The sequence below is a fragment of the Antedon mediterranea genome, chromosome 3 (assembly GCF_964355755.1).
Source record: "Antedon mediterranea chromosome 3, ecAntMedi1.1, whole genome shotgun sequence".
In the NCBI taxonomy this organism is placed as follows: domain Eukaryota; kingdom Metazoa; phylum Echinodermata; class Crinoidea; order Comatulida; family Antedonidae; genus Antedon; species Antedon mediterranea.
Window position 1 is genome coordinate 18,084,841 of NC_092672.1, and position 16,459 is coordinate 18,101,299.

General features: G+C 36.8%; 1 protein-coding gene across 1 annotated transcript in view; it reads left to right on the forward strand.

The window, feature by feature from the left end:
* The first annotated feature begins 4,480 nt into the window (after positions 1 to 4,480).
* LOC140044992 (pre-rRNA 2'-O-ribose RNA methyltransferase FTSJ3-like) overlaps positions 4,481 to 16,459 on the forward strand; it is a 31,026-nt gene continuing 19,047 nt past the window's right edge. Inside the window, exons 1-6 of the mRNA XM_072089720.1 lie at positions 4,481 to 4,686; positions 6,343 to 6,438; positions 8,566 to 8,671; positions 13,534 to 13,660; positions 14,087 to 14,186; positions 16,171 to 16,389. Of these exons, the coding sequence (XP_071945821.1) occupies positions 6,372 to 6,438; positions 8,566 to 8,671; positions 13,534 to 13,660; positions 14,087 to 14,186; positions 16,171 to 16,389 (619 nt within the window). The 5' untranslated portion in view covers positions 4,481 to 4,686; positions 6,343 to 6,371. The remainder of the gene's footprint in view (positions 4,687 to 6,342; positions 6,439 to 8,565; positions 8,672 to 13,533; positions 13,661 to 14,086; positions 14,187 to 16,170; positions 16,390 to 16,459) is intronic.

Here is a 16,459-nt window from a genome sequence, read left to right on the forward strand (position 1 = left end):
TGTCTGATGTGCTGCGACAAACACCTTCCTGGTTGTCGTTGCACGCAGGTCGGTGTCTGATGTGCTGCGACAAACACCTTCCTGGTTGTCGTTGCACGCAGGTCGGTGTCTGATGTGCTGCGACAAACACCTTCCTGGTTGTCGTTGCACGCAGGTCGGTGTCTGATGTGCTGCGACAAACACCTTCCTGGTTGTCGTTGCACGCAGGTCGGTGTCTGATGTGCTGCGACAAACACCTTCCTGGTTGTCGTTGCACGCAGGTCGGTGTCTGATGTGCTGCGACAAACACCTTCCTGGTTGTCGTTGCACGCAGGTCGGTGTCTGATGTGCTGCGACAAACACCTTCCTGGTTGTCGTTGCACGCAGGTCGGTGTCTGATGTGCAGCAGTTATATTAAATAGTGGACGGTGGATCAGGTCGTTAATGTTTATTTGTTCAAGTTCGGATTTGACGGTCTTGGTATTTGGAGCATCGCGGACTTTGAAAGGCAAATTGTTCCATTCAGGGATCGTTTTGGGAGACAATGAGTGACGATAACAGTCTTTGTTAGCAGGAATAAAATCGATCGTTAGCGAGGGCGTCAGTCTGTCTTGTCTTTATACCTGTAGATGTATACTTGTAGATGCTTTGCGATAATTCTGGATATTGTTCGGTGTTATGTTGTGAGTTTCTTTGTAGAGTGTGACAAGTCTTGATTTTGCTCTTCTTTCATGGAGGCTTTCCCAGTTCAGATCCTTCAGAATGTGTGTGATGCTTGAATCGCGACTGTAATCTCGGACTGTGAATCTAGCAGCTCAGCTCTGTTCTTCTTATAGGATTCTTGCTGGGGATCCCAGATGGCAGAACAGCAGTGGTGGCGCCAGCGGGGGGGCTACGGGGGCTCTAGCCCCCTCGTCGGGGAGCCTAGCCCCCCCGTCGGGGAACACGGGTACTTTTTGTCGGGGAATATAATATACAGTAAAAAATGTTCGCGTTCACTTCATATAGCTTCAGCGCCTAGAAAACCACGTTCCATTGACCGTGTGAGTACGTCAGAGGGCTATTATGCACTTTTATGCATTCATTTATTGCCAGCGATCTAACTTACTACTAAACATTAGCTAGGTACGCACTTGTCTGGCGGTATCCCTTTGTACGAATCGTTCAACGTTGGGTCAACACGCGTGATATCAAGTTCCATCCAGGGACCAAAATGTGTAATGTAGTTATTTTCCAGGCGAAGTTTACCGACGGTTACCGAAGGGAACACGGGTACTTTTTGTCGGGGAATAAATTATAATATACAGTAAAAAGCGTTCGCGTTCACTTCGTAGCTAGCTTCAGCGCCTAGAAAACCGCGACGTTTCATTGACCGTGAGAGTACGTCAGAGTGATATTATGCACTTTATATGCATTCATTATTGCCAGCGATCTAACTTACTCCTAAACAATAGCTAGGTTCGCACTTGTCTGTCGGTATCCCTTTGTACGAATCGTTCAACGTTGGGTCGAGACGCGTGATATCATGTTCCATCCAGGGACCAAAATGTGTACTGTAGTTATTTTCCAGGCGAAGTTTACTGACGGTTACGTCGTGTACTGCGTCGACGTACGTTACACTATAGCAGCAAAAACGAATTATGTTAATTGTTCGTATGTTCACCAATTTTTTAATTTACAAGTAACCTTCTTTACCGTGGGGCACCTAAAATAAATTTTTCATCCATTACTAAACAAAAAAACATGCCATTTTCGCTTAGCCAACATCTTATTATAGCTAAGTTATTACATTTTCAATGTCCTGTATGTCATGAATTTCTCACCACTCGGAAGTCCAGATGGTACGCACGCATACACTTGGGAGGAATAAACTTATTTCCCTGACTGAAAAAGGTCTACGCTTGCGTTTTTTAAGCCTCTAGGCCTGATGTTTCCAAAGTATAAAATGCTATTTTTTGAAGACCTGCAGCTCTAGTTTTAAACAGTTTCTTAGCTCAGCCCCAACAATAAAGCTGGTCATATTTCGAAGTACAAGAAGTGCATTTTCCGGGACCTAACATCTCTATTTTTCAAACATTTCATAGCTCAGTCACAACCATGATAGGGACTTATATATTTTGTTTCATGTTTTGAAGTATAATAAGTTCAATTTCCGGGACCTCCAACTCTATTTTTCTAAATTTTCTTTGAACTTTTATTTTTTAAATTGAAAAATATGGATTGAAACAGTCATCGCGCATCGTTTTTTTGCACGCAGTATTTTATTTATGCATTATAAAAAATGGAAAAAATGGCTACCCTAAATCTGATTAAAATGACCTCAAATGACGCTAGAACGCGTTGCTTCCGGGGGCTTCGCCCCCTGGACCCCCACCGGGGGTCCTTGGCGGCCCCCTGGCCCCAGCCTAGTGATGCTCGCTTCGCTCGCATAGCCCCCTCGTCGGGGAATGTAGCCCCCGCGTCGGGAAGATCCTGGCGCCACCCCTGCAGAACAGTATTCCAATCTTGGTCTAACCAATGTTTAATTTGTAGGCAATGGATTTTGTGTTTTTATTATAGAAGTACAGATTTTTTTTCAGCAAACCTAGCATACTGTTAGCTTTGGATGCTATTTGGTCTATGTGTGTCGACCACTTGAGATACCTAGCATACTGTTAGCTTTGGATGCTATTTGGTCTATGTGTGTCGACCACTTGAGATCAGAGCTTAGTTTCACTCCCAAATACGGATAATGCACTTCTTTTAATTTCAAGTGTCCCATGGAGTATTCAGATTTAATCGGTTTCTTCTTGTGGGTGATAGTCATAGCGTACTAGCATTTGGACGCATTTAATGACATTTGCCAGTCGCTTTCCCATTTGCTTATTCAAAACATTTGCTTTATCAGCTGCTGATGAATATGTTCCTTCGGTTGAATTCCAATATGCCTATTTTCTGTTCCTTTGTCTCTTCTGACAAGAGTAGGATATCCTCCTATCTTTTCGACTGCTTTCAAGAAGAAACCTCCAATATACGTTGGGTCATTTGTTGTGCTGTTTGCCTCAAGCCATTAGTTTTCTTGAAAATCCATCAATGCATCCATTAATACCAATGCCATAGGCCTACCGCGCATGTAGCTTACATGTGAACGGATTTTAGGCCTACTATAATTAGTTCGTTATAACCCCGTAGGCTATTTACGGTGTTATAACGCCGTATTATGGCGTTATAACGCCGTGTTAGGGCGTTATAACGCCGTATTAGGGTGTTGTACGCCGTATTAGGGTGTTATAACGTACACAAATACAAAATGAAAATGACGCACAGAATTAATGAAGGCTATTTTTATCAAAACAAGGTTTAATCGGATGCGAAGACCTGCATATTCCAAAAATGTCGATTTACTAAAGGAAAGAATCTTTAAAGAAAATCCTTGTTAATACGCTATTTTGCCGCCGAAATCAAACACGTCATGGTTGCCGTTTCATACTGGAAGAAAAATTCTATTCTAGCGAGTGCATTTTAACAATACATTAAAATTGACTGAAGAACATTGAAAGTAGCCGACCTGATTGACAAGCGGATCGTGAAACCAACAAGCCATTTTACCTATTTTGTAGGGCTATGATAAAATTCCACGTTTACTTTTATTGTATGTTTTGTTATGTTATTAACATAACAAAATGTATGTACCGTTTTTGCCATACGAAACATGATTAAAACATAATAACCGTAATGAAAGAAATCGCGCAATCGATTGGTGTATTTTTGTGTACCAATTTTTTTAAGATGTCGTACATTTTTCTCCAGAGATGCGTAGACAGAAAATGTGAGAAAACTCTTGACTAAAAATTACAATTAACACAATCATTTTTAATTGGTTATCCGCCCTTGTTATTATTGTAATTAGGCTATAATGACGTAAGTTACGCGCGATTTTATGAATTGCTGGTATTTAACATAGGTCGATAAGATAACCCGTACAAAAATTTAAATTGAAACAAAGCGTAAATTTATGTCATGCGCTAACTATCTGTGGAAAAAAAAATGACCCAAAAGTCAGAGCCATATATAGAGAGAGTTACGGCATTGCGTTCACGGATTTTAGAAAGTCACGTGGTGTGCACGCCGGCCATGTTTGTGTCCAACTATGCCTATGTAGCGTATGAAGTCGAGTCATTTGCTTAAAAAATGTATAACATTCACAAGGCTTTAAATATCGAATTTAATATCAAAACAATCAATTTTTTTAAAGGTTTCTGTTAGAATAATAACGGAGTTACTGCGAACATGATTTTAAACAACAAAATGTAAAAACAATGCATTACTATAGAGAATCGCTGTACAAACTAAACGCGTACGCGTAGAGTGTGCATGGAGCGCACAAAGCCATTTATTGGAAAGAGTCGGAAATTGAATGGATTAAAGCTAATCCATTCAATGTCGAAACTCTCTCTCTGCCAAAAGTGGGCCGATAGCGCCCTCTATAAAACAAAAGACACGTGTGTACGTGAGACGTCCCTCTCTCTCACCACCACCCGCCGCCGCCGCCACGCTCTTGCTTCTTTCCCTTTCCTTTTTGTCAAACAACATGTAGCCTAGGCCTAGTTGGCGTCTGTGCGATTATTAAATCATCTACAAATACAGTTTTCCAAATTAATATTGTATTCCTTTAGGGTTTATGTGGTGTACGGATTCTTAGGAAGTTGTTAACCATCCTCGTTTAACGTATGTATGTTTGAGATTTACTAGGCCTAGGCTAGACTCTCTAGTAGGCCTAGCTAGCTAGGCAGTTATTAGGCTAGCCTAGTAGTAGTAGTAGTATAGCTGAGTTTCAAAACCAAGACTTGTGGTGGGCCAGCAGTGCGTTGTGTGAATGTCGGGTTGATTACCAATGCGTGTGGACGATTGGGCCCAACGTGTTTAGACGTAATTCCCACGGACGGGTAGACTACGCAATTCATGTAGTTTAATTGGCGCTAATTAATAATGTAGGCTAGTAGTTTATTTATTAAATTCTCTTTAGTTAGTTTATTCATTATTGGGAAACGAAAAATACAGTGTTATATTTAGGCCGCTGGAATACATTACATGGTTCTCGTCGGCGCCCGCTTGCGATTTTAGGCCCCGCACCCAAAAAGTTCATCTTTCATCTTTGTGTATTTGTTAAGAAAAATCAGGGGTAAATATGGGAAAAGTACAAATTTTGTTATATTTTCATGAAAATCTGACTCACCTCCCGCCGATCGTGAACACTCAAACAATTGTGTATGTGATCGCACGATTTTGCAACATAAAGTGTGTATGTTAATCGTCGCGGACCGCCATCAATCTGTATTTTGAGCCTCAGTCTGAAACCAAGTGTTCTAGTAGTCCGGGCGGTGAGCGTGTGTTTGAACATTACGGTTATTTCACCTAATTAAAATACTGTGATGAAAGATGAACGTTGACAAAAATCAAGTGATGACGAGAACCATGTAATGTATTTCCAGCGGCCTTATAGGCCCTATCCTAGGCTATATCTATTCTCACTAGCCTACGACGATGAAAATCATTTTATAATGTTTCTTGTTTATTTATTTTGCAAATAAAGTTTAGCACTGTACTGAATTAAAGTTTAGCACTGTACTGAGTTAAAGTTTAGCACTGTACTGAATTAAAGTTTAGCACTGTACTGACTTAAAGTTTCAGAAACACTTTCTTTCAATTAGACAGTGGTTTAGGTATTTGTAACCATATGAACTGGATAAAACCTTCTCATTTTTGCTGTTTGAGCAGTTTTAGGATAATAATAAATTAAGTGCATGTTCTAGAAATAGAACGCCCTTGTCGGTAATCAGGATTTGGTCTAAATTGAAAACTGATGAGCACAAGTTGTGGCTCGGTCATACAGGACTTGAGGGTCTCCTACCCTATTAAAGAAACTGAAATTCATAAAGTGAATAACTGTGTTCTTAAGTTAGGGAAAAAAGGAATCCCCGGTCAGCAAAAACACATAACTGTTGTTGAAGAACTGCCATTGAAGGTGCAGCTCCGATAAGGTTATAACTACTTAGTATAAAAAGGATATGTTGGCTTACTTTCCGGGCTTAATCGTATTTAGTTTTATTGGTCTATAGACTTATCTAATAATACTAATAGTACTATAGGATGGTAAAAATGTTTATTAATAAGTTGTTTCTTGCATACATATAAATGTTGTCTATAAAATAAAAATATTAACTAATTGCGTCCTTGGGTACCGTCGAGTCTAGCTTCTACCAGCTAGACCCCAGTACTTGGCTAGACCTAGAGTAGTAGTAGGCCTAGTACATAATAGGTCTAAGTAGCCTATTAATTACTCCCTGAGCAGATGATTACTAATTGTTTTGATTGAATTTTAAGCTTGATATCAAGATTACAGGTATTTGAAAATGGGAAAGAAATCGAAAGTTGGTAAACAACGGAAAGATAGATACTATCATCTTGCGAAAGAAACTGGTAATATGTTAATTATAATTTATTGACAGCGTTAAAGCTTTTTATTTTGCACAGAAACGTTCTCATTGGTGGCACTAAGAACAAGACAATTACATTGTTCCCATTAAATTCTAATAATTATGAGTTGATCTGCCAAAAACACTGTTATTATTAATTAGTATAGTATAATTTTAAATCACTCAACCGACCCTAAACTGACGAAAATGAAGGTTTTTTTTTTTTTGTGAGCCAAACGAAAATTGTGAAACCAAATGGTGAAAAAATATCGACTCATTCGCCAAATTGGCGAATATATTTCACCTCCGCCCGACATGTAAAAAAAGAATCGTGCAACCAACCGTAAATCAATCACGTGATAACCGGAATACGTGATTATCCATTTTGAGAGGATCAAAGTTTTAACTACCGTAAATAAACTGTTTGATTACACAGTGGTTGAATCACGTTTTTAATAGTTATCAAATTTTTAAACACCCATATAATTAATGGACTCTACCAATGTTGATCGCAAAGAACAACAGATCGTCGCACATAGCACGAAGTTGTTGAGGCGGTATTTTTTAAATTTTACTGTACAGTACTACGATCCGATTACGAACTTGTTAAATGATTGAAAAGGCATGGATTCGCCAAGCAAGTAGGCCTAGGCCTATACGTTTAATAAAAATTTACCTAGGATTGTCGTAAGCCTTTTGTTCAAACTTGTTATTTATATAGCGATAATCAACCCGTACCGGCATGCACACTAGGCCTTTAGCCGGACCTCTAGCCTAGGCCTAATCCTCGGTCGATCGATGTCGCCGGTGGGGAATTTCCTCGCAATAATAAATCTGCGAAATATAGCTTATAAACGGCCTATATTTTAATGTTATATATTTAATGCCAGTGTAAGTACGTATGGATAAAACAATATAAAACTCAATATTTTTCATCTGAAATAATATGTTAACTCGCGTAATGTAGTTAACACGTTAATAGTTATTTCGATTTTCATTGTTTTTGGGTTTATGGAAGCCTAGCCTCAAAAAGCTATAGGCATACGTTTATTCAATAAACCTTTTTTAAACTTTTGTTGAAACAATATTTATACCTAGCGCGAGCCTACTGTAGGGTGCAGTGAAGTGTTTTTAAAGTCTTTTTGTATCATTTGTGTAAATTGTTTATTTTTTTGCTGGCAACACATTTTTGTTGTATTAAGGCTAATAAGGCACGATTTACAAATAGTTTCTTTCCAGGAGCTATTAGAACCTTAAACATCATGTAGAAACTTTTTGTGTTGTGTCCGTTGGATATTGTGCTCCGCCAACAGAGCAAACAGAATTTCTATGTTTTTTTCCTTAAAACAAATGACAATAAATGATACTTGACTTGACGTGCCAGTGAATGTATGAGGTAATAACCCTGGGAATCTTGTAATCTTTATAGTAGCACTCGGCCGTGGTGCTATTCCATCGTGCTGGGCCAGTAGAAGTACACAGGTCAGACCAAGTGTGTAACTTAGGCCTAGCATAGACACTCGGCCGTGGTGCTATTCCACCGTGCTGGGCCAGTAGAAGTACACAGGTCAGACCAAGTGTGTAGCTTAGGCCTAGCATAGATCCTTAATTTTCTGAATGAAGGCTAGCGTTCTAGTGATAAGAACCAGGCTAAAACCTGTATTATTAAAAGCTGTATTTAAAATAACCAATACAAATCAATAATTCACAGTTTGCAAATATATTTTGACTGAAATTCACTGTACTACATTCTCAAAAAATCATGGCAAGATTCTCAGCCATGATTTTGATAAACTTTTGCAGCGTTATATGACGTCATACTACGTCCACTGGTACTCGTGTCAAAGAGCGACAGTCAAAATGATCAAATTTACCGCCTAATACATGCTTGTATCATACAATGACATAATAGTGTAGCAGTCGACATAGTAGATTTGAAAATCTAAAAGTCCTTAATAATGCAATAATTATTGTCTTGCCTATACAGATATTTCTCCATCTTCATACAGTCAACCAGCCTCTAATAACCTTGTTTGCTGCTAATTTTGTCTAGATAGAACTCAACTCCCAGTTGCAGTCTTAAATCTAAGATCGTATATACACATAAATTTTTCATATTTTTTTTGCTTAGGTTATCGTTCACGCTCTGCATTCAAATTAATTCAGCTAAACAGAAAATTTCAATTTCTTCAGAAGTCTCGTGTTCTTGTGGATTTATGTGCAGCACCAGGAGGATGGTAAGCAATAGGAATCGTAGTAACATTAACAACGTTATGCAGATGTTTCTGCCATACTGAATACTCAATTCTTTCAGTTAATTAATTTTAATTCCCACCTGAGAATTACTTGCACCCGTATTCTTAAACTGGACTTTAGTCATAGTTCGAGCTAAAACTTTAAAAGTGACGTCATTTTAATTCATAAATTGAACTTCAACTAAATCAGTGACTAAATCAGGCCAACCTCCACTAAATCGAAACATTTTTTTTGTCCTTGAGGGGGTAGGTTTTTAAATGAGGTTTATAAAAAATGTAACGGTTATTAAGTTTTTATATTGGCCAGATATTGAAGAATGAAATATCTATTTATGTATTAATTAGCTTAATTTGATATCCATTGGCATGTGTTAAACTGTTATAATATTGCAAATCATGTTTATTTACACCCGTATACAAATTTTATTTGTATTTATATATATTATTTTAATACTGATCTTGTTCCAATAATAAACGATATGTGATAATGTTAAAAAAATACCACTCAAATTATCTTTTTTTCTTGATATTGAGACAGGGGTCGCTTAAGTTCATACTGAAATGCTTTATTTGTCCATTAACATAGTAAAATAACAATCTATATATAAATTATGGTTAATTCTGACATAGGCGAGCACAATGGAAAAACTTCGGTACTAATCTCCGCCTTGAACACCTACCTTATCTATCTCAGATGTACCGCGAAACGTAGATTTGATAACATTAGTTTTCAGTTCGACGCTATTGTTCCATATTTCTATCTTGGGAAGATATTATAAAGAGTTTTTTAACAAAATTTATGATTTCAACAGAAGATTTTCAACTCAATTTCAATTCTTCGCGGTCAAAGTAATTTCCGGGTTGACTTCAACTTGCAACAACCTGGTTTCAACTATTTTCTCTCTTTTATACACAAGGGAGCAGTTAAAATAATAGATTTGACCCTAAAGGTGACTGGAAACGGGCACTTTCCATTAATCAATACAGTGTCCCTTTGGAAGACGGAAGAAAAAAACAGATAGTAGGACTGGAGCTTAAGTTAGCCATAGTCATAGCCATTTCAGTTTTTTTTTTATTTTAGAAACGGACCTTGCATGTGAAGGTACAGTAGTTAAAAAATAAAAATTATACTGCAAATAATAATAAAGATCAAATTAAATATATGCCATAAAGAATCGGAATATATTGTGGGGAATAGTATTATAAAATTACATAGGGAGATTTGTTGATAAGACATTTTGTTTAAAATCGAGTGAAATCCTGATAGCTGAGTTTTATTGAGTAAGCTGGAAGAAATGACTATAGGCTATCTGTGTCCCGTTAGGACTGGGGTGTCTGCCCATGTTGCAAGCCATCTAAAACATCTTCTTGTCGCGGAAGTTAGTTTCAAAAGATGTTTAAATTAAATAATGTATTAATAATTATTAGGATGGTATTTATTTGAATAAACGCCTCATTATAAACATCACTTTTGAATAATAATCCTTCCCCCCCCCCCCCCCCCAAACCCAACTATCTAATAAACGTCCATCAACATTTATAATAACACAATTATACTATTTGTAGTAGAATTCATCGCACTGTTATCTACAATTTACCAAGCATTTGTTATTCTTTTTTACCACTTTTCATATCTATTAGAGGATTTCATTTTATTACAAATGTTACCATATTATTAAACCTAAAAAATGTAACATTATATACTGTACCTTTAATAAGCACCTCCCTCAAATGAACTCCGCCTCCCCACCTCCGCCCTATAAGGTCTCTACCAAACAATAAACACTACTTTAAAATGTTACTAATCATCTAAGACACTGTGAAACAGAGTAGTTTAGTTTTACGAATGTCTAGCATTTTCAATAATGGTAACCGACAGAAAACGTACAAGGAGAACATTATCATTCCGAGAACCATCGTCTACACTTCCTAGACGGGCTCACCCTCTAGTAATAGAAATTCATCTTAAAGCAGGACATCCAACACAAGGTATACAATTGAAATGCATTCTGTTGTTGTTCTAGTCTCAGACATCCAACACAAGGTATACAATTGAAATGCATTCTGTTGTTGTTCTAGTCTCAGACATCCAACACAAGGTATACAATTGAAATGCATTCTGTTGTTGTTCTAGTCTCAGACATCCAACACAAGGTATACAATTGAAATGCATTCTGTTGTTGTTCTAGTCTCAGACATCCAACACAAGGTATACAATTGAAATGCATTCTGTTGTTGTTCTAGTCTCAGACATCCAACACAAGGTATACAATTGAAATGCATTCTGTTGTTGTTCTAGTCTCAGACATCCAACACAAGGTATACAATTGAAATGCATTCTGTTGTTGTTCTAGTCTCAGACATCCAACACAAGGTATACAATTGAAATGCATTCTGTTGTTGTTCTAGTCTCAGACATCCAACACAAGGTATACAATTGAAATGCATTCTGTTGTTGTTCTAGTCTCAGACATCCAACACAAGGTATACAATTGAAATGCATTCTGTTGTTGTTCTAGTCTCAGACATCCAACACAAGGTATACAATTGAAATGCATTCTGTTGTTGTTCTAGTCTCAGACATCCAACACAAGGTATACAATTGAAATGCATTCTGTTGTTGTTCTAGTCTCAGACATCCAACACAAGGTATACAATTGAAATGCATTCTGTTGTTGTTCTAGTCTCAGACATCCAACACAAGGTATACAATTGAAATGCATTCTGTTGTTGTTCTAGTCTCAGACATCCAACACAAGGTATACAATTGAAATGCATTCTGTTGTTGTTCTAGTCTCAGACATCCAACACAAGGTATACAATTGAAATGCATTCTGTTGTTCTAGTCTCAGACATCCAACACAAGGTATACAATTGAAATGCATTCTGTTGTTGTTCTAGTCTCAGACATCCAACACAAGGTATACAATTGAAATGCATTCTGTTGTTGTTCTAGTCTCAGACATCCAACACAAGGTATACAATTGAAATGCATTCTGTTGTTGTTCTAGTCTCAGACATCCAACACAAGGTATACAATTGAAATGCATTCTGTTGTTGTTCTAGTCTCAGACATCCAACACAAGGTATACAATTGAAATGCATTCTGTTGTTGTTCTAGTCTCAGACATCCAACACAAGGTATACAATTGAAATGCATTCTGTTGTTGTTCTAGTCTCAGACATCCAACACAAGGTATACAATTGAAATGCATTCTGTTGTTGTTCTAGTCTCAGACATCCAACACAAGGTATACAATTGAAATGCATTCTGTTGTTGTTCTAGTCTCAGACATCCAACACAAGGTATACAATTGAAATGCATTCTGTTGTTGTTCTAGTCTCAGACATCCAACACAAGGTATACAATTGAAATGCATTCTGTTGTTGTTCTAGTCTCAGACATCCAACACAAGGTATACAATTGAAATGCATTCTGTTGTTGTTCTAGTCCATCCAACACAAGGTATACAATTGAAATGCATTCTGTTGTTGTTCTAGTCTCAGACATCCAACACAAGGTATACAATTGAAATGCATTCTGTTGTTGTTCTAGTCTCAGACATCCAACACAAGGTATACAATTGAAATGCATTCTGTTGTTGTTCTAGTCTCAGACATCCAACACAAGGTATACAATTGAAATGCATTCTGTTGTTGTTCTAGTCTCAGACATCCAACACAAGGTATACAATTGAAATGCATTCTGTTGTTGTTCTAGTCTCAGACATCCAACACAAGGTATACAATTGAAATGCATTCTGTTGTTGTTCTAGTCTCAGACATCCAACACAAGGTATACAATTGAAATGCATTCTGTTGTTGTTCTAGTCTCAGACATCCAACACAAGGTATACAATTGAAATGCATTCTGTTGTTGTTCTAGTCTCAGACATCCAACACAAGGTATACAATTGAAATGCATTCTGTTGTTGTTCTAGTCTCAGACATCCAACACAAGGTATACAATTGAAATGCATTCTGTTGTTGTTCTAGTCTCAGACATCCAACACAAGGTATACAATTGAAATGCATTCTGTTGTTGTTCTAGTCTCAGACATCCAACACAAGGTATACAATTGAAATGCATTCTGTTGTTGTTCTAGTCTCAGACATCCAACACAAGGTATACAATTGAAATGCATTCTGTTGTTGTTCTAGTCTCAGACATCCAACACAAGGTATACAATTGAAATGCATTCTGTTGTTGTTCTAGTCTCAGACATCCAACACAAGGTATACAATTGAAATGCATTCTGTTGTTGTTCTAGTCTCAGACATCCAACACAAGGTATACAATTGAAATGCATTCTGTTGTTGTTCTAGTCTCAGACATCCAACACAAGGTATACAATTGAAATGCATTCTGTTGTTGTTCTAGTCTCATCTGTACAGAGCATTGATTCCTGGTTCTTTGGTTCTCATCTTTTGACATTTCATATGAAAAAGACACTGCGGAATGATATGGTGCTTTACAAACAAAGTTGTCTTCTTTGTCATCTTAACATGTGTCACCACCTTCACTTTACAAATATTGTCAAACCTTTTATTTATTTTACATTTTTTACAGCCCTTATTAATTTTGATAGATGTCTAACGCACTTTAATATGTAGATTTGATTAAATTTGGGATAAATTAACTTTTCTATGAAAATTAGTGACAAATCAGTAACAATGCGTGTCCATTTTGATGTTTTCTTAAATTTACATACCCTATAGGCTATATTTTGTTACCAAAATCATAAAAATTCATCAACTAAATCAAGCCTAAAGCACACTCTTGTATCGGGTTGTGGCATTAACCTACAGTTTATCTAAAGTAATTAATTAAAATGATTTTACAGGCTTCAAGTTGCATCCAAGCATATGCCAATATCAAGTCAGATTATAGGAGTTGATCTGTTTCCTATCAAAGCAATACCAAATGTGGTGACATTTACTGCTGATATCACCACTGAAAAATGTAGACAGGTAAGGAAACTTTTCTTATTTAAGTCTACATTATTACAGCAAGACTGGATGAACTCTACATCCACTAGATGTCTATTTACATAACCTACCATATCAAAGGAGAATTATCAACAGTTTGGGTGGAAATTAATTAACTTTGTAACAAATTCAAGAAATGTAAAATGTGACTGTACAGTGATCAAAGCATCATACCATGTTTTAATGTGAAGTGAATTACTGAGCAAAACAATAGAAATGACTTTCCTTTGGAAATAATTCAATTATAGTTCATCATTCAAATGTATAAGGTAATGCCCTCAATTTGTTACTGTACATGATCTTAGCTAAGACTGTTTATAGCAATGTCTAACAGGGCATAGCATAGCATTTTCAACACCCCTTCAATAATGACTGAATTTAGTATGCAGTAGTTATTGTTCTATATAGCTACTGAAGAAAGAATTAAAAACATGGAAAGCAGACTGTATAATCCATGATGGTGCACCAAATGTGGGGAAAAATTGGTTGCATGATGCCTTTTCGCAGGGTAAGTGTTAATTATAAAATATATTTTCAAATGTGTTAAAGAGTTGGTTTTTATGATGTTTTTTCAGAGAGTTGTTACAAATGTTTTTACATGAGGATACAGCTAGTTTAAAGTAGTGAAAGTTAGTGAACTGTAAAAGATGCTTCCACAGACAGATGTTCATTGTTATAACAATTTTGTAACAGCAGATGTGATGATGAAATTTACACTTGATAGATAATATTACAGATATTTGATTGTACAATTTAAACTGAAACTTTATTACTTTTAGATTTAAGTATTTTATATTGTTTGAAGGTTTGCATAGCAAAATCAAATGTTGTATTAGTTCTGAATATTAATTCAACTCAAAAGAACATACGTTCTACCAAACATTACATATTTATGCAGTATTGTATCTTGAATTGATAATATTTCGTACAGTGTGAAAGCCTTTAAGCTTGTTTTCCAGTCGACTTTATTCAACGCTATCGGCTATCTACTACGATTTACAGGAAAAGATACTTTTTTAACCAACGACGACACAAAACTTTGTTGATTACAGGAAAAGGTGTAATAATTGACGCTACAAGTCTAGATCGCAAAACCCAAAAAATGACCATTCGTCTTGGCGATACAGTACATGACGTCACATAATTTATGGAAAAATCCTGCTGAATACATTTATTTGAGTTGCATCGCGGCGCGTTCAAAGCTAGGCCTTGTCTCCTGTGAGCCTAGTAGAGGCAGGGGAGTTCCTATTACTCCATGCTATAGCCTAGACCTATCTCAGTACAAGTTTTGAAATAAGATTCGATAAAACAAGTTATTTTTTCTGTTTCATTTTTTTCCGTTATGACGTCTGTTTCTTTTTTTTGCGTTATGACAGCGTTGAGTTTCAACTCTAACATTGCAGTCTCATGCTAAAGTGTTTACCGACCGACATAGTGAGCTCTAAAGTCATGTTGCACGCGAATAAAACACATCTTGGCGTACACCATCAAGGCCATAGCCAGCATTAGGCAGACAATTCTTTAATTTTCACAACCCAACCCAATTCCCCTGCACAGAACTATGAAGCATGGCATCACAAAAGCGGTGCAGAGTTGCAACCCCAAGTTTTGAGATATTTAGACTTGAGGTTCACAATGTGAAAAACGGCCTAACCAATCCATTTTGAGATTTCAATAAAAAACCGAAACTATCATAACTATGAATATTTTGCAATTATTTAAGTTGTTTCCATTGAAAATCTTTTAGTAAATCGTATTTACAATCTTTACGACGCTTTTGTAAACAGTCATGTCCTGTTTGGTACGTATCTGTTCGAAAATATATCAGCTACCATATTTTTCAACATAATGGATTTTCTCTGATTGGCTGACGCTTTTTACAATGAAACAGCATGGCTTCCACCGTTAATTTGTTTATTTATTATTTTTTTTAAATAACATAAAATATAATATTATATACTGGAGAGTGATGGTGTAATGGTAATATCGGACTAGCATGTGATAGGCATGGGTTCGAGGTTATCTGTACCATACTAATTGCATCCTTAGGCAAGATGCTTTAACTCTCATTGCCTAATCTGGTAGGCGCTGCACTGCTGGCTGCCGTGGGTCCGTGGAGGGCCTAATCCGAATTTCCTCACTGAGGACAAATATTAATACAAAATACAAATACAAAAAATACAAAAATATTATGTACCACTTAGTGATATCTTTTCAACTAATTCGCTGTTATTGAGGAGAAAATGGTGAGTTTTGTCCGAGAACCTTGTCGCATTGATTGGCCGGCTACGCTAGCTAGGCTTAGCTATTCATTGATGCTTTCCTTAGCTAGAAGGTGATTCATATGTTTTCATTAAAAACTCTTCATATAATAAACCAATTTTAAAGCATATTAAAGTTAAGCTTCATTTAATTTAAGAGAGATTCTGCACTTGCTTTACATCCCATACCACTACTGCACTGCAGCATTATTTCATTCTTTGTTTTCACAGCTCAATTAACACTGTCCTCGTTGAAGCTGTCTGTAGAGTTTTTAAATAAGGGTGGTTGGTTTGTAACCAAGGTGTTTCGATCCAAAGATTACCAGGCTTTGCTGTGGGTGCTCTATCAACTTTTCAGGAAGGTACACGCTACCAAACCACAAGCATCCAGAAATGAGTCAGCTGAGATATTTGTTGTGTGTCAGGGTTTTACAGCACCGGACAAAATTGGTGAGATATTGGGGTTTTATGTATTTATCATCAAGAGGAACTGTTGTATAAACATGTACTTGTTTAAAAC